General features: G+C 40.9%; 1 protein-coding gene across 2 annotated transcripts in view; it reads left to right on the top strand.

Moving 5' to 3' along the window:
- TTC6 (tetratricopeptide repeat domain 6) overlaps positions 1–19,345 on the top strand; it is a 78,821-nt gene that overhangs the window by 17,674 nt on the left and 41,802 nt on the right. For both annotated transcript variants that reach the window (XR_014011492.1, XM_081207610.1), the window contains exons 6-13: positions 1,456–1,638; positions 3,663–3,805; positions 9,377–9,586; positions 13,160–13,319; positions 14,267–14,371; positions 15,099–15,197; positions 17,890–17,958; positions 19,090–19,107. Coding sequence is in view for 1 of the 2 variants with exons in the window: in XM_081207610.1 (XP_081063736.1) it covers positions 1,456–1,638; positions 3,663–3,805; positions 9,377–9,586; positions 13,160–13,319; positions 14,267–14,371; positions 15,099–15,197; positions 17,890–17,958; positions 19,090–19,107 (987 nt within the window). In the remaining variant the exon portion in view is untranslated. The remainder of the gene's footprint in view (positions 1–1,455; positions 1,639–3,662; positions 3,806–9,376; positions 9,587–13,159; positions 13,320–14,266; positions 14,372–15,098; positions 15,198–17,889; positions 17,959–19,089; positions 19,108–19,345) is intronic.

Below are 19,345 nucleotides of genomic sequence, written 5' to 3'. Positions count from 1 at the left end.
GATTAACACATTTGAGAGATTCTGTAACTCAGTTGTCAAGTGGTCTTTGTCAGCCAGGCGTTTGGTTCTGGAGATGAGAGTCTTGGCTACGGAGTTTATTTGTGCAGGGTGGTGGTGTGATTGTGCATGTAAGTAGCGGTTGGTGTGTGTTTTTTTCCGGTAGATAGTGTGTCCTAGGGAGCCATCAGGTTTTTTGTAGATTAGGACGTCAAGGAAGGGAAGTTGGTTGTTGGCTTCTATTTCCATAGTGAATTGTATTTTGGGGTGTAGGCTGTTGAGATGTGTGAGGAAGCTATCTAGTTTTTCCTTCCCGTGTGGCCAAATTACAAAGGTGTCGTCAACATATCTGAGCCAAAGTTTGGGTTTGTGTTCTGACTTGTCTAAAGCATTGGTTTCAAAGTGTTCCATGTACAGATTTGCGATGACCGGTGAGAGGGGTGATCCCATAGGTGCTCCTTCTATCTGTTTGTATCTTTGTCCATTGTGGATGAAGTACGTGTTGGTTAGGCAGTGGTTGGTCAGGTCCAGGATGTATTCGGGGGGATTGTATTTGTTTTGAATGGCTGTCAAGGCTTCATTAATGGGCACTTGTGTGAAGAGAGATACAACATCGAAGCTCACAAGTAGGTCATCGGGATGTAGGTTTTGCTTCTTTATTGTTTCTATGAACTGGAAGGAGTTTGTAACGTGTGAAGCGATAGATTCTGCATAGGGCTGAAGTTGCTTAGCGAGGAATTTAGCGAGATTTTGTAGAGGTGAGCCTCAAGTAATTAATGAACAAAAGAAGAAAAGGCACAATAACCTGGGAACTTCCTCTCTGCCCAGAACGTTGGAGGCTATACACCACACCCCCTCAACAGTATTTATAGGAACTCAAACACTGAGATCCTGCTCTGTTCTAGTAACAAGAAGCCGAAAGCACCAGCCTGAAGATGACGAGTGAGACCTCGTCGAAACGTCGCCTAGACACCCCAACTCTTACACGGGAAGATACCCGAAGACACCAAAACCTGCATATATATATATATATATATATATATATATATATATATATATATATGAAGGAGCGTCTCCACCCCCATCGTTCAGCCCGGACACTGAGATCCAGCGCCGAGGGCCTTCTGGCGGTTCCCTCATTGCGAGAAGTGAGGCTACAGGGAACCAGACAGAGGGCCTTCTCGGTAGTGGCGCACGCCCTGTGGAATGCCCTCCCATCAGATGTCAAAGAGATAAATAATTACCTGACATTCAGAAGACATCTTAAGGCAGCCCTGTTCAGGGAAGTTTTTAATATGTAATGCTGTACTGTTTTTAACACTGATTGGGAGCCGCCCAGAGTGGCTGGGGAAACTCAGCCAGATGGGCGGGGTATAAATAATAAATTATTATTATTATTATTATTATATATAATTTAGGGAAGTAGAAATGTATATCTAGACTAAAATGTCCTCATAGGCTGATGAAGAAGTGACTGAAATGCCAAGAGAGAAAGTAGAGCATTCCTCATTATCATCTTCACAAGAGGTAATAAGCTTCCATGAAAGTGAAGAGAGTTCATCTTCAGAGGTTGTACAGTTACAAGAGCCAACTCCTCCAGAGCAAAAAGATGTGAAAAAGGCCATACCTGAACCATCACAGGTAAGAGATAAATTTTAAAATACCATTTATTCATATTTAGATCTCGGAAAGACTCTTTACAGAAAGACACCTGGCTTGAGAGCAGTACATGTGAAAAGGATCTAGGAGTCTTGGTTGACCACAAACTTGACATGAGCCAACAGTGTGACGCGGCAGCTAAAAAAGCCAATGCAATTCTGGGCTGCATCAATAGGAGTATAGCATCTAGATCAAGGGAAGTAATAGTGCCACTGTATTCTGCTCTGGTCAGACCTCACCTGGAGTACTGTGTCCAGTTCTGGGCACCACAATTCAAGAAGGACACTGACAAACTGGAACGTGTCCAGAGGAGGGCAACCAAAATGGTCAAAGGCCTGGAAATGATGCCTTATGAGGAACGGTTAAGGGAGCTGGGCATGTTTAGCCTGGAGAAGAGGAGGTTAAGGGGTGATATGATAGCCATGTTCAAATATATAAAAGGATGTCACATAGAGGAGGGAGAAAGGTTGTTTTCTGCTGCTCCAGAGAAGCGGACATGGAGCAATGGATCCAAACTACAAGAAAGAAGATTCCACCTAAACATTAGGAAGAATTTCCTGACAGTAAGAGCTGTTCGACCGTGGAATTTGCTGCCAAGGAGTGTGGTGGAGTCTCCTTCTTTGGAGGTCTTTAAGCAGAGGCTTGACAACCATATGTCAGGAGTGCTCTGATGGTGTTTCCTGCTTGGCAGGGGGTTGGACTCGATGGCCCTTGTGGTCTCTTCCAACTCTATGATTCTATGATTCTATGATTCTATGATTTTACAGAAAGGACTCGTAAGCCATTAAGTCACCTTAAGGAAAAAACAAAGGAGGGAGTGATCTCTTTGATTATTTTGGTTGCCCTTTTCTGAACTTTTGCCAACTTTGCAATATTCCTTTGGAGGTGAGGCAACCAGAACTGTACACAGTATTCCAAGTGCAGTCATACTCTAAATTTGTAAAATGGCATTATGACATCGGCAGTTTTCTTTTCAGTTCCCTTCTAGCATGGAAAAGGATAATTAGGAAATAATTTGAAAATAAAGCAAATACTAAGGAAAGTAGCCTGTAATTTCCAGGATCTCCCTGAGTCCCTTTTTAAAAATGGATGTTACATTGACCACTTTCCAGTCTTCAGATATGGATGCTGATCTTAGGGACAAATCATAGACTTTCATTAGAACATAAACATCTGAATCAGGAGAGGCTGTGAAAGGTCTGGACTGGTATGTGCATCCATTAGTGTACTGGATGAGGGCCAATAATCTGTACTTGAATTTTGGAAAGAGAGATGCTGTTTGGGTGGGTGGTCTCTATGTTTGGGTGGTAGGCAAATTATTTTGCTTTCATTTTTGCCTACTCACAGAGATCTAGCTTCACCTTTGAGAAGCTCCAGATTATTCCAAGGCATCCCACTTTGCATTGGAATTTGTGAAATTCCAGCACACACTCTTACTAAATATCTTACGCTAGATAGAGTATCAGCAACTTATCTGCTCAGAGCAAGGGTCTCCCTCACATGTTTTATGATAGACCAGCTCCATTTATGAAAACCAGCTCCATTTTATCTCCTTAATGTTTGGAGGGGGTGGGGAAGATTGATAATGAAGAGAAATTCTTCATTCAAGAGCGTTGAACGGAATTGAGGCAAACATCACTTGTGCAGATGACACATCGGAAGAGGGTTAGTTTTGCTTTTCTACTTCAGAAAGGCAGCTGTCTTGTCCTGAATCTGATAAGGAGAAGTGTGGAAGACATGCTAATTCTTCTTGATCAAGGCTTCAGCTTTTATATATTTAATAATTCTGGTTTTAGGGTTGCTTTCCATAATTTAACATGGACAGATGGCCTGTCTGTGGTTGTGGTCATCCCTAACAACAGGGAGGAGCAAGGAATTTTAAAAAAGGGGTAGGAATATTACTGCACATCTGAACAAATAACCCAACTGTGAGGCTGCTGAAAGTTTACTTTAGCCATTCTTTTTTAATGTTCTTGACTTTACCGTTGAATTTTATCCCTGTATAGAAGTCTCTGTCTTCAGACATAGAGCTGGAAATAAAAGGCAAATCAATTCCAAAGGCTAAACCATTTAAAATTCAGGAGGATTTAGAAGATCTTGATGAACAGCATCCCGTATCTCTGCTTTCCACTTGGACTACAAAGATCAAGTGAGCTTAAAAATATTTCCTTTTTAGCACTAATTTATTTATTTTTATTAGTTTTCCAATATACCCCCAATTATAGCCAAGTTATAACAATAGTAATTTATTGCCAAATTATACAATTATCAAAATGCCAATCAACTTCCAGTTAATACATTTTAGTTAAAATGGCTCCCCACATGGTGGTTTGGGTGCATTTCCAATCTGTGTTACCTAATCTTAATGTCAGTTACATTTAAGTCATAATAATAATCCCATAGTCAACAGCTACATAAGTAATGATTTCCATTCATGATATTATAATATATAAATTTATAAAGCTTCAAGTGAGGAACTCAAATTATTATCTTTATTCTGCCCTGCGTGTGGAAACTTATGTGCATAGAGATTTCTTCTATCCATATATGGTGTTGTCTCTTTCACTTCCCAGCAGTTGTTTCCCCCATTGTGGCTTGGGGTAGAACTGAATCTCGAAGTTTAGCTCTCCGTCCCTTGCTTCGATGTCTCCGTACAGGCCACAGGCCTCAGAACAGGCTAAAAACCATTTTGGCTCACTAGTTAAACATGTCACAGATCTTCGCCATTTTCCCTTCAGCCTAGGAAAAGGTGGGCAGTTTTTGAACACACTGAAGATTTAATACTCCTTTCCAGCACCCAGAATCTCTGCAGCATTCTTATCACAGCCGCCAAATTCTTTTCCTTCCAGAGATTTATAGCCCAATTGAGCTTGATTTTAGATTACATTCTGTCAGTAGCACACACAAATCTTGGTCTCTTTTTCCTTGTCGTTTATTTTTAAACGGAGGTGAGGGGAATTGTTTTTTTTTTAGCACTAATTAATAATACTATGCATTTATATAGCACTTCAGAGTGTTCAAAGTGTTTCACATAAATTTGCTTTTGTAAACCTTAAAGCAAACCTACATAGTAGGTCGCATTATCATCTCCATGTTTCAGGTGAGGAGACTTGGAGAATAGTGGTTCGCCGAAGGCTACCTAAGGAGTTCACAGCAGAACTGACAGAAGAGTTAGTTGCAACACAAGAACCATTCACTGCATTACAACATCATAAATGTTCTAGAGTGCAGAAGATTCAATCCTAAATTACAAAGAGTAATTGTTGCAGATTATTGCCTAATGTAGGGAAAGGGCCATAGCTCAGTGGTTTGAATGCAAAATGTCTCAGGTTCAACCCTTGCCATCTGTAAGTAGGGCTGGGAAATATGTCTGTCTCAGAATACTGCAGTCAGTGTTGACTAGAAATGGGCAGACTTCAGCTTTATGAGATCTACTTTTTTTTTCTTACTGGAACCCCTAAAGTCACCAATAGGAATTTGGTGCAAAACTCATATACTTAGAATGAAAGAATTCAGTAATTGCTTTGAGTACCAGAGTTTAACTTTGCTCATAGTTTGCTCACAAATCCACTCTTGGCTATCTCTCCCCCAGTTCATTTCAGCAATCTCTATCTCCATCATGTGTGTGTGTGTACCGTATTTTTTGCCCTATAGGATGCACTTTTCCCCCTCCAAAAATGAAGGGGAAATCTGGGTGCGAATGGGGCGAATGCAGGCTTTCGCTGAAGCTTGGAGAGCGAGAGGGGTCTGTGCACACCAACCCCTCTCGCTCTCCAGGCTTCAGGAACACATCCGCAGCCTACTTCCCGGAGCGCCGGGTGCGCTGAAAGCAGAGCGCCCGGCACTTCGGGAACACATACGCAGCCTAGGCAGCCCTGCGGGAGGTTCCGCAGGGATGTCTAGGCTGCAGATAGCAGCCTGCTTCCCGGAGCGTCGGGCGCCCTGAAAGCAGAGCGCCCGGTGCTTCGGGAGCACATCCGCAGCCTAGGCAGCCCTGCGGGAGTTCCCCGCAGGGCTCCCCACGCTGCGGATAGCAGCCTGCTGCCCAGCGGGCGGGGCACCCTGAAGCAGAGCGCCCCTCGCGCCGGGCATACATCCGCAGCATGGGGAGCCCTGCAGGAGTTCCCCGTAGGGCTCCCCACGCTGCGGATAGCAGCCTGCCACCTGGCGGGCGGGGCGCCCTAAAGCAGAGCGCCCCTCGCGCCGGGCATACATCCGCAGCGTGGGGAGCCCTGCAGGAGTTCCCCGCAGGGCTCCCCAGGCTGCGGATAGCAGCCTGCCGCCCGGCGCGCGGGGCACCCTGAAGCAGAGCGCCCCATGCGCCGGACAGACATCGGCCAGCCCCACAAGCTCGGGGGACAGCAGGGAGGTGCAGCGCCGCCATCCCGCTGTTCCCCGACCTGGTTCGGTTTCCCCGACTTGCTTTTGGGGGGGAAATAAAGGGGAAAAAATTCCTTTATTTCCCCCCCAAAAAACTAGGTGCGTCCTATGGGACGGAGCATCCTATAGGACGAAAAATACGGTAATTATGTTGCCATTGGTTAACGTTTGGTAATGATCAGTCCTTTCTGATCTACTTCAGATCGTGCAGAGATCTACCAGTAGATCCTGCTCTACTTTCTGCCCACCCCTAATTTAGTCAAGGCTGAAGTTGATGGGCCCATGGTCCATATCCTCCCAACATTTCTCCAATGAAAATAGGGACGTCCTAAGGAAAAGCAGGATATTCCAGGATCAAATCAGAAATCGGGATTTGATTACCGCAATGTATTTTATGTGGGGTTTGCCTTCTGCTTGTTCCAGAAACTGCAGAATGCTGTAGCATGGTTGCTGCCAGGAGTAAGACCTTGTCAGCATGTAACACCTGTGCTCAGATTACCTGCATTGGTTGTCGATTTGTTACTAGGTGAAGTTCAAGGTGTTACTCTTGGTATATAAAGCCCTTAATGGTTTGGCTTACTTGCAGGATTGCCTTACCCACATAACTGCACACTTGACAGTTTTGATCTGTGGAACTAGCAGAGTTACATGCTACATAATACTTGTTCCACAGTTGCGAGAAATAAAGCTTTCATTTTATTTACTTATATTCCCTGGAGGCCCCCCCCCAATACATTATGAAAATCTATATTCCTGCATAATCCTGCACACCACAACTGATAATAGTATACATCTGTAAAACATGTTAGAAATAGATCTTTTAGTGTGGCAGCACCTACACTTTGGAACTTCTGGCCGATTGACATCAGGCAGCCGTCTTTGCTGTACTCTTTTTGACACCTGCTTAAAACAGATTTGTTTAGGCAAGCTTATTCAGACATGTAGATGTTGCCACGTTTTAATATTTAATATATTAATTAATAAAATTAAAATATTTGAATTATGTTAAAATGTGTTTAACTATTTTTACTGATAATTTTACTATCTCTTGTATCTCTTTACTATCTGCTTAGAGGTTTTAGTACAATCAAGCAGTATTTGCATGTTGTTAAAATAAATAAATAAATAAATAAATAAATAGGGAAGGGCTGCCTTATATCTTGTTGTACGTCACATTGGAAACCATCCACCTGAATGTCCACACCCCCAAAGTCTGTCCCCGTCCTCCACATAACCTCCCCGAATGTGGAAAAATGTAGGTAGATGGACCACATGTTTGAAACAACCCTGCTTTTTCACTTATTTCTTAAAATCTCACCATCTTGCATGTTATGTGCTGAGTGGTACACATAGTTCCTTGCAATCATACCTGCTTTAAGTTACACTCCTATACCCACTTACCTGAGAATATGCTCCATTTAACCTACTGGGACTTACTGATGAGTAGATCTCCTTACTTTTGAGTAGACTTACATAGGCTTACATGGCTATGCTATAATCCATAGAATTGATGAAAGAAATTAACTAATTAGATGTATTCCTCTTAAAGACCCTGGTACTTTTAATAAGTCTTGTCTGTGGCAGACCGTGGTGCATGGCTTCCCTATTAATTGTATGCATGCGTTATTTCAGTAAGTTCTGTTGCATTCCTCAGAACTTAATTCATTAAATATGTTTGGTATTGGCCTTTCAATTGAATGATGTGCCTGGCATCATTTCCTTTACAGTATTTATTTATTTATTTTCGCATTTGTTTTTCAGTTTTGCACCCTTTGGAATAGTAACTTCTTAGGGTCAAATGTGTTTTGGAATACCCCAGGTTACTCCTCCACTACTTTATTGGTGTAGGAAAAAAGCTTTAATTACTAGCTTTTGTTGTGATTCAAGCCCTGAAAAGTTTCTGGGACACGGAAGAGAGCCTTTTTATGGCAAGTCTGAAGTTTGTAAATGGATATTACTTTCAATTAAGTAACCGAGAGCAGACTCATGGGAAAAGAATTCCAAAGTTTATGAAACGGTCAAATTGGCATTTAAGTGACCCCGTGCATGCCATTGCTTATCTACATTGCTTTAAGTTCATTTGGTTAGCAAGATTATGTATTAAAACAAATAATGACAGCAGACAATGAGTATTTTACTTCAGTAAAAAGTTACTGTCAGATTATCAATGGTGCAGAAAAAGCATGATTTTGTGAAAAAAAGTTATTGAGTGCATTAAGTGAGGTTAATGTAGGCCACACACATAGTATTGGTTTGTCTTTGTCTTCTCTTTCAAAGGATGATAAATAGAGTGCTTAAGGAGAGTGTGTGCTGTAAAAACACACACCTTTACCTGCAACATGTTCTAAATATTTTAGTTTTTTGTTAGGAGTGTTTCCATTTTTGTCCATTACCGGCAAATGATTCCACCTTCTTTTGGAGCTCAAGCAAAGGGGCACAATAAACTATGGTTCAGTTGTTATTTTCTCAGTTAGATTAAAAACAAAACCTTTTAACAAAACACACTGGGTAACATTGTAATTGATGACTGTGATTAATTAAACTTGTCTGTTATGCTTTCTTTTGAGAGCTACAGAATTGTGACGTTTTATGTTTGAAAAAGGGTGACAGGGAAATTGTATTGTGGAAGAAAATGGAAATGTGTGCAAGGTAGTTGTTTACGGTATCTAATTGTTTCAGAATTTTTGCAGTGCAGACTACCATGTGCAGAAACACTAACCCATAACTTTGCAACACTTTTTCTCACCTTCATTACATACATTCTGTACTGTTCCATTGTAGTTTGATTCAAAACATCAAAAACAGCTGCTTGAACACTGCTCCTCTGGGAAGGGGCTTCTTTAGCCAGTGTAGCAAGATCTGTCATAGTTTTTGGTCTTGCCTTCTCTTTCACCCTCAAAGAAAGAAAATGATCACTGCCGTTTTGTTTATAGAGGGGTGGGTCAACAGGTTCCATAGAAGACCTCTACCCCCCAGTACGGTGACTTTTCGCCATGCGTGATATTTAAGATAATTCATTTCCACATTCCCTTGGGAGGAGTGCACTGTGTTCTCTCTCCCTTCCCCTCCTCTCCTCTCCCTCCCTCTTCAAAGAGGGCACAAGCCAGAGGCAAAGAGCCACAGAACAAGCACCCTTTGGCTTTTGCCCTTCAGTTTGAGCCAGAATGCTTGCACCACTTCCAAGGCATGAGCTTTTAAAGTTATTTGGAGAGGAGCAGAGCAGACAGCCCCAATCAGCTTAACAGGTTCCAGACAGAAACATACAGGTCCAGACTCAGTAACTTTAAAATTAATATCTACATGCATCAAATGGTAATAATGATCTTTATTTTCTTTCTAGAGATGTGGATCACCCACTTATTCACCTTCTTTGTGAGGCTTGCCCAAGATGTGTATTGCCCGTTCATCTGCAGCTTGCTTCAAGAATACACCATACTATAGACAAAAGGGGTCATCATGTTTTATTACCACCAGTTAATCTTTGCAGTGACCTCTCAGAGCAGTTCTTACCATCCACTCCTGCTTATGATGAATTTATGGCAAGAGAAAGGTATGATTAGAAAATACTTTGTGCAATGTTTTTGTGTTGCCGAGTGAGCACTATGATGCAGTTCTATGTAACAGTGAATATTTTTTTTCTGGTGGAAGAACCAATTTGCACAACTTTATTTGCATTCCAGGAATAACAGAAATCTACAGATTTGTGTCCCTCCTTCCTGTGGCACACACTGAGTTTTTGTGGCTCCTGCCAGTGGCGGAGCTTCATGCTCCGGCACCAGGGGGCAGAGAGCAGGCAGGTGCATGGCTGCCGCATGTCCCAGGGGCGTGGCGTGCGCCTGGGGGCATGACATGCTGCCTGCAGGGGCATGGCGTGCCGCCTGTGGGGGCGTGGCACCCAGTGCGGGCGGGGGGGGGCAGCTGTGATGGCACCCCACTGGGATTGTGCTGCTGGGGGCAGTGCGCTACCCCTGCCCCCTCTTCCTCCGCCACTGGCTCCTGCTGCCTTTTCCCAGCACAGCTGGTGCTCAGTGCATGAGGTTCCTACCCATCCCTGGCCTTTCAGTCCTGGACCAACTGCAGGGGGCATATCTTTTGGCAGCAAACACTGAGCAAGTGAGGATTGCTCTGGCCTCTGATTTGCTCACCTGCCCTCTTCTTCTGGAAGGCTTTACCTGCTTCAGTGTCCTCTCTTTTTTGGGTGGTGCAATAAGAAGGACTGGGCCCAGCAAGCCTCCCATTGAGAAGTGGCGGAACTCAGAGAAGGTGGTCCTGCCAAAGAGGTTCTAGTGGAGAGGCCCAGGCCCTCTCAGAGGTTTGGAGAGGCCCAGCTTTTGAGACTCCTAACCATAAGAAGAATAACAATTACCTGCAATAAAAATATCCGAAAACAAGGCACAAAAATAGAGTGAGACATTTTATTTAACAATAGCTTTTCTAACCTTTTCTAGCTGAGAAGGTGTGTCACATTTTGGTCTGATGTGCATAAAAACAAGTTGTGAAACATACTAAATGCAAAAAAAATTAACAAGTGTCTAAATTTGAGCCCCCTTTTGAGCCATAGGCCCTGGGCCAGATGGCCCTCCTGCCCAGATTGGCCCTGCTAGTGGTTTTCTTGGCCGGGATGCCAACAATTGTAGAATAGTAATGCTTTGAATAGCTCTTTCAAGTCTAAGTACATAATGTATATTGAATCACCCCTAACCACATACTTACTGCCACTGTCAAAAATCCTAAAAGGTAAGTCAGGCAGGGCTTCCCTTTGCAGAAGCCATGTTGATACTTCCTCAATGACTTGTCCTTCTATATTCTTTATAATCTTTATAATTCTTTATAAACAGGCAGCCCTGTTTAGGGAAGCTTTTAATGTTTGACAGACTATTGTATTTTAATATTTTGTTGGAGGCCACCCAGAGTGGCTGGGGAGGCCCAGCCAGATGGGCGGGGTATAAATAATAAATTATTATTATTATTATTATTATTATTATTATTATTATTATTATTCAATGATGCTATGACTTCTTGATACTTTTTGTTACAATATTTCTAGGTGTAAGATTCCCACCCTTTATTTATTTACTTATTAAAAAACCTTTCTAAGTTGCTGTTCTTCACAAGGAGCCCAGGACAATGCACAGTAAACAAAAGTAAAACACACCAATTCAACAACAGCACAGTGCAAATAAAAACACCCAAGACATAAAATATAAACTTCAGTTGCTAGCATTTAATTTAATTAATTCATGTTCAACTATTAGCCTAAACCCAGCTATTTTAACTAATTAAGGGACTTAAATTTAAATGCCAGGCAAGTATACTGACAACTCCCTGTTTGTGTGGGGGTTGCATTCTGGGTATTGTGCGCATCAGTGGGGCACGCAAAAGCTGGTCCTTCCCCATGCTGGGGCTGAAAAGAGCATGCATATCAGCAGTTGTGTGTGCCTTGCTTGTGTGCAAAACTGCCATTCCCTGTATTATTTATTGAAATTTGTTGATAATATCAGATAATGGAATTATTTGCATGTTAAACAAGACTAAGTTTAATGATTGCTTTAAAATGTCACTGTTACTTTAAAGAGGTAACTTGTTCCCTTTCACCAGTTCTCACCCCTGTTCTAAGCCAATAGCCATTTCTCTATGTATTCTGCCCAGTAAGCACATCCAGCTCAAATATTTGTAGGGCAGTTAGCTGTCCTAACATCCTGACATTAGAATAGTGGGTTAGGGTGACAGGTCAGAGCAGGGACTGGAATGCCTGAAACTTTTTCCTGTGATTTAGTGTATGGTAGGCAGAAACTGAAGATGTGCTCTGGTATCCCTGTGCCGTGCTGTCAGGCAGGTTTCCCCCCCTTTCCCCTTTGGTCCAAGAAAAGCCCTTTCCTTTGTTAACATGACAAGGGTTGTTTGAATGGCATCTAGTCTGAATCAACAAACACTATCAAGCAGTATCTTTACATAGGAATGTGAATGTGAGAGATTCTGTTGACTCAGGAGACTTGTTTATGTGAACAGGCATTCCTTCAGCAAAATGTTTTGTGGGCAGTTTAATTAATTCTGATTGTTTCCTGGCTTAAATTTTGGAGACCCTGCTAGAGTAATTCATTATCACTATTCTCTTATGAAATCAGAAACTACCCAAGTGTAGATAATGCTTTAATATCTGAGAGACTAAACAAGATTCTGAAACAGCGTTCTGTGGAATGAACGGTGTTCATTTGCATTATTACATTCCCTTTTAAAATGAAAACAATATTTTGGTGGTCACAGGTATAAAGATATGAATGGTGATTTTTAATATATAGCCTTGCTTTCTACCCACAGGACTTTGAAGGCAGATTTTATTGCAGAACCCAGCAGTGTTCATCTTTTCTCTAGTGAGAAAGTTTTGAATCACCAGTAGATGGCACTGTTAGAATGTACTCTTGAGTTGAAAATGATAATTGACTTAAATATTTAGTTTCACATTTTGTTTATTTATGTATTCATTCTCTTTGTACACCAGATGTACACATAGCTGTCTGGGCAGTTTACAGAAACATGAAACATATAAATGCAATTAAAACTCTTATATAGTAAAAACACTAAAACTAATTCATCAAAGTTGTTGATAGATCACTGGCAGGAGAACTGCACACGGCATGCTTAACTTATGTGATAAGAAGATCCCTTTGATTTGAAGGGATTGATCTGGTTAACACCTAATTTAAAAAATACCCAGAGAGCTAATCTCAATGAAATTTAGCCTATTTACTATTAACAAAACCTACTTGATACCTAGGCAACACTACAAAATGATTGCTTTGGTTAGGCCTGGCTAGTCAAAAAATGGCTGCCCCCCCCCCCAATTTCTCCAAATCAATTACTCTTTAACTGTCTTTCTATTCATTTCCCCACTGTCAGCACACACATCTCCCAGTTCTGCTTTGAAATAAAATTCAGTGTGAATCCATCATTACTTGAGCTATGTTGGCCAGTAGTTGCTGAGGTTATAGCCTGCAATTATTTGCCATCAAGAATGTGCTGTTTAAAAGCAAAACAAAGCATAAAACTTGAACTGAGTAAATACTCTCTCTGTGTGTGTGCTTTACAAATATTCCAATATCTTACTGAGAATCTTTTTTTCCAGAATTTGTAATGAAGGCGTTCCTATTTCAGAAGTATACAAATGCAGTCAGGAAGATGGAGTTAAAATTTTCCCTCCAAGGTCACCAGAAAGTATGCCTGAATGGCAAAGAGTAGCTGAGTTTTATGTTGAAAAACCTCAACTAGCCCTGTTAGGAGAAAAAGTAAGATTTGATACGTAATTCTGATAACTTATTTTTCTGAAGTCCCATCTTTTGAAATATAACAAATTATTGTCTTTCTAGATTGCTTCTCCTTTTTTAAAGAGGGTGTTTATATAGGGAAGAAAAATTCAAAGCATAGTAGGTAGTTTTTTGCCCTGCATTTCCCAGGTTCTTATACAACACACTCCTCAAGGTACAGAAGGGGGGAGGTTCAATAGACAATATTAGGACTTGCCTTACCAACCCTAGTGGCTTCCTTTCAAGACAAGCTCCTCTCCTTTTCAAATGGTGTAATCCAACCACATTGAAGGCTGGACTCTTTCTCTTTCACAGAAACTCCTCTCCCCTGACTTTCAGTCAATTTTTCTATTTCTTTCTTGTATCTCTGACAGTGAGGTAATTGTATGCAAATTCTTTATTTAACTGGGCCTTGAATGCAGAGAGTTTTATGATGTCTCATTCTCTTGCTGTAGCCATTGCCATTTTTGGAGTCTCCTGGCATTTTCTGTTTGGGGGATACTAGTTTAATAAATTTCTAAGTGTAACTGTGTGGGACAGCTTTAAGATACAACTGTGGATGTAAGCACCCCCTGTTGCTAATATAGAATCCTGGGCATATGAAAGCATAGGACTTGGGTCTTTCCATTTAGATTTCCTGCTGATTGAGGTAGTCCATACTCTTATGTAATATGTTTAGAATAAGGATTTCACTCATTTGCCCTGATCCAGAGAATGCTGGTTTTGCCATGCAAATGTGATGTGTAACTTTTGCCAGGTGATACAAGTGCCTTTCATATTTTGTGTTTCCTTCACTTCTGTTTTATCTCAAAATGCCTGATTTGTCTTGAAATGTTTACCAATTCAGCACAGCAACATCTAATTATTCAGAAGAAAACATGTCTAGGATTAAAGTCATACTAATTTTGTTAATTGTTTTTGATGTGAAGGTTAAATTTCATCCAGGGTCTCTCAAAATGTTTTGGACACCAGCTCCACAGAAATTCGCCGCTCCTCTCTCTCTTATGAAGGAGACCTTGTTTCCAAAGTATGAGGTAAAAATTCTTAATATATTAGAAGACTACACAGCATTTCATTTAACATCACATTCGGTTATCTACATAAAATATAAATTAAATAATAGCGTTTCTCTACCAATATCTATAACTGAAAGTGTGAATTATAGAAATAGTTGCTTTATTTTGATATAGAGTGGTGTATTTTAAATTCATGTAAACATGAACTTACAGTTAGTAATTACATACCATATGCAATTGGGGCACATTCTCCAAAATATTTAAATATTTCATCAAATTAACAGAGAATGCTAATGTTTAAATACCTGCAGGATTGTACTGTGTTGTGAATGCCCAAAACCATTCTTGTTCTTTCTTAGAATTGCTGAAATTCATATTTCCTTTGTTTGGATATGATCCGTCTTATAGTGCAAACCTCTCTATGTAGCTGTGTTTGTTTGTGTATGAGTAAGCTAAAATACCTGGGTGAAAGTATATACACCAGCCATATTTCAAACTGTTCAGATTTTTTGTATGTTAAGCACTACTGGCCAAAATAAATCATATTGTCCAACTTGCTGTGCATTCCTTGTTTAATGGGACCAAATCCAATGTATCAAATTGGATGTATCAGTGTATCAAATCCAATGAAGTTTTGATGTTATCGTTTTAACTTTTCCTAGAGATTTATGAAGTCAAACCGAAATTGGTATGATGGTTTATACCACCGGTTAAAAGTTATCATTAAACCTTTTTATTTTTCCAGAGCAATCTGATTAATGGTGTTATTTATGAAGACTTTTCATGTGATCTTCGAGATCAAGAAGTATTAGAGTTTGAGGAGGACTTTGACCATTTGCTTTCTGTGTGTATTGCAGTAATAGTTTCTTCTTTTTTGATCTGATAATGGTTTTATATATTTCATAAAGGGTTGTTTTCCTATGAGAGCTGCCTTGGAAGGGCTTTGTGAGGAGGAACCTGCCATTGGCTCATGCCTTTGTATTTGCAGGAAGCTTCTCCAGCAGTCAGTCTGTGGGAAAGCATGCCTCTCTCAGTATACAGAGATAAAACAGAAGTGCTGAGAGGGAATAGTAGGGCATGGAGGAGAGAACAGCCGAAGAGATGGCTGCAGGAAAAGCTCCAAAGTGTTTGGTTCTTCCAACAGGAAAATAGGCAGGCAATGAACAGGGGAACTCCCTCTGCCTCACTGTTTCATATAACTGGCAGGCAAAGTACTGAGAGGTCAAGTACAAGGGTGCCAAGAGGTGCTTGCTGAGGGGAGGAAAGAAGCAGTAGGACTGCCTATGCTAATTGTGTACAGGGACCAGCATAGCGGAAGAAAAGAGGACGAACCTGAGCACAAGAAAGTAGGGGAAGCCCATAGGAGGGTCCTGCGATGAATCTGGCTCCTGAGTTCAGAGAAAAAAGGGCTCACCGGTTGTCCTCTGAAGCAAGAGTGGTCTGGCATTCTGAGGAATCACAGGGGAACTGGTTAGAGGGGACACCACTCAACTGGGAGTAATGTGTAACAACAGCATACAAATACTGAAGAAACTTAATATATCAGAATGCATTTGTCAACTTTTCTTCATTGAATGTCAATGTTATGAAAGGACCACACTCAGTCCGTATACTGTAATTCTTTAGGGCCAAGATGAGCATGGGCCCCTCAGTACTCGTTTGACTCTTGGAGCCTTTGTACTTCCTTAGGAGAACATTTGTTGTTGTTTAGTTGTTTAGTTGTGTCCGACTCTTCGTGACCCCATGGACCAGAGCACACCAGGCACTCCTGTCTTCCACTGCCTCCCGCTGTTTGGTCAGACTCATGTTGGTAGCTTCGAGAACACTAAAGCAGTCTTAAAGAGGAATGTTATTGCCCTTGGGCAGTCCAGTTAATTCCCTTGGCTGTTTCCCAAGCAATCTTAGGCATACTCAGATTCCCAGAGGTAACTAGATTCTTTCAGTCTTCAGTCTGGATGTCCCATATCTCCTAACTTTCATTCTTCTGCGTCCTGTGCCTGAGACAGAACCTGCATTTGCTTATTTATTATTTTATTTTACAGATTTATAAAGTACTTCCTAGCCTGAGGCCATCAAAGTGGTGTACAGTGCAAGATAAAATGGCATAAAATACAAAATAATAATAATTCTAAATTTTTTTTTACTAAAGTACAATTAGCACACTTCAGAGAAAATGGTCTTAAATAAAAAACTTCTTTAGTGGCTTCTTAAACATCAAGGTGCCATGGGGCTGTCTTAATTCCATCTAGTATTTAACTTCAGAGCTCCTCCTTTCAGCTCATCAGAAGAACCAAGGCCTAGTTAATTAAGGTCCCTGTTTCTCCGTCTTACAAACAGTAGTGGGTGCCATGGTGTCAGCACTTACCTGACCTGCCACTGCTGTTGCTGCAGTATAATGAAAGGAGGAGGGGAAAGGCAGTGATAAGGTTAGTATGCAAATGCAGTGGCAGAAACACCTGATTGGTTCCACCAGTGTGCTGGCACTATGCTCACTACACCCATCGCCTTGTCCCTTCCTGTAAGCTGCAGCAGCAGTGATAGCAGGTCAGGTAAGTGCTGACACTCTGCCCTGCTGACTCCTGCAGCTGAGATATGCCTTAGATTTGTAACAGAAGCCTGTCAACTGAGACAGGCTCTTTTGCCAAAATTACGCTATCTTTAATTTTCTGTATTTCTTGAAAAGTATGAAGAATCCAAGTAGTAATATTTGTGAAATATTAAGAAAATCTGACTTTTTTGTTTGTTCATCAACTGGCCTTTCTGTCATTTGAAGGTAAATTCCCAAGCTCCTCATCCGGATGCCTTCCTTGATTCTATTTGGACCTAGATGTGTTAATCAACTAAAGGGACGCGGGTGGCGCTGTGGGTTAAACCACAGAGCCTAGGACTTGCCGATCCGAAGGCCAGCGGTTCGAATCCCCGCGACGGGGTGAGCTCCCGTTGCTTGGTCCCTGCTCCTGCCATCCTAGCAGTTCGAAAGCACATCAAAGTGCAAGTAGATAAATAGGTACCGCTCCGGCGGGAAGGTAAACGGCGTTTCCGTGTGCTGCTCTGGTTCACCAGAAGCGGTTTAGTCATGCTGGCCACATGACCTGGAAGCTGTACGCCGGCTACCTCGGCCAATAAAGCGAGATGAGCGCCGCAACCCCAGAGTCGGTCATTTCTGGACCTAATGGTCAGGGGTCCCTTTACCTTTACCTATGTTAAACAACTATTGCCCAGTGGCAAATATCTCCTTTTTAACAAGGTGTTTGTGTGAAATATTATTTCCTTTTCTAAACCAGAAAGAAAGCTCCGTGATGCATCTCTTCCACCACAATTTTTAGACTTCAGTGTACATAATTATGTCAGATTTACGAGTATGTAAATAAAACTCAATTTATTTTTAATTTCATACTCCTAATGTAAAACCAACATACATGCTCACAATCTGAATCTAGGGTAGCTTTCCAAGAAAAAATGTGTTATGAAAATAAATACGTTTGTTCTATTTAAAAAATACCCACTTTTTGTATATATTTTTCTTTGTTTCATAGACTCTTAAAATCTGTAGAAGAAGCGCTTCCTCTCCAGGGCTTTTAGTTTCTGAAAGGGAAACATTACAGGTATTGTAACTTTTTTCAGATTTATTATTTAGTACTTATTATTTATTAGCCGTATCATACCCAGCATTGCTTGGGAATTCAAATAAACAAAAAAAATATATCAGTTTTTAAATCAGTGGTTAAAACAGTGCTGTTTTGAAAGGTTCTGGCAGCCATCTTGATTCAAAATGGTGTCCAATTGTATCCAAACATTGAGGAAAACCTGCTCCTTAATTGCAGGAACCACCATGCAAAATTTGGTTGCAGTATCTTAAGAGATGTCCAAATGCATGGTGAACAAGCGATTTCCCAAAATATATAGTAGATTTTTCATAGCAACAGTTTTATCCAGAGTGTGGCTTAAAGCTTTAATTATTATTTGCAATAATCACATCCATATTTAATATTAATTTCTTGTTTAAAGTTTAACTCAAAATTATAATTATTTATTTTAATCTTTAATTCTCTGGTAGACTGAGCAGGGCATTTAAGATTCTTTGTAATTGCTTTCCCAGTAGTAGGAGGGTAGGGCTGGCTTGAACTTTACTCCTCTATTAAGGAAAACTGAAGAGCAGGAACCTCTCTGAACAAAATCTAAAATATATAATTCCAATTACTGTATATACTAAAATGAACCTGACTAAACTGTGGAAAATTCTCTGCTAGGGCAGAGCTCCTTAAAGTGTGAGATTAGCTCTGCTTCCTATTCTTGATGCAGAGTCTGTGTTGGGCTCTCCAAGTCTCTCCATAGAGCTTGAGTAAAGCATCCTAGCAGGGATTTGGGTTTCACAAAGTGTGAAGGGGGGACATGGAGAGAGAGAGTTGGGGTTAAGACAACAGCCCCTCCTATTCTGCTCTGGAACCAATTAAGCGAGCAAGAATGCTGAGATCAAGCAGTGCTGAGGCTTCAGCCTCTGCCTGTGCCATAAGGCAGACAGATTCTTTTTATCCATTCTTTACATGTTGGGACTGTAGAGTTCTCCCTTCTTGGCAATAATTAACTTTGCAGTGGTCAATAAATTAGGAACTGGAAAAAAATGTGCTTGAAAAAATGTAAAATTCAAGCAGCCTAATTTTTGTACTAGTGTTAGATAATAATCAGTTATTCTTGTAATGTCTCATTTTACAAGATACCAAAACTTTGTGTTGCAGGAGAACATCACAGAATGTGTAAGTAGTCTGCTGTGAAGGAGCTGCATCTGCAAGAAATATGTATGTTGGTTTTATAAAATCTTATTTGACTTATGTGACACTGAGTGCCAACCAAATAATTTTATTTCCAGTTTTTACATATAGATTTTGTTGCTTCTGTAAAAATTAATTCTGTTCCAATTCAGTGGTAGATATTCCTTATGTTTCCCTTCAATGAGATCTAACATTCACATTTTTTAATTAAAAGTAATTGGGA

Source organism: Podarcis bocagei (assembly GCF_964188305.1).
Source record: "Podarcis bocagei genome assembly, chromosome: 1".
NCBI classification, from domain to species: domain Eukaryota; kingdom Metazoa; phylum Chordata; class Lepidosauria; order Squamata; family Lacertidae; genus Podarcis; species Podarcis bocagei.
This window is presented reverse-complemented; position numbering and strand designations above follow the sequence as displayed.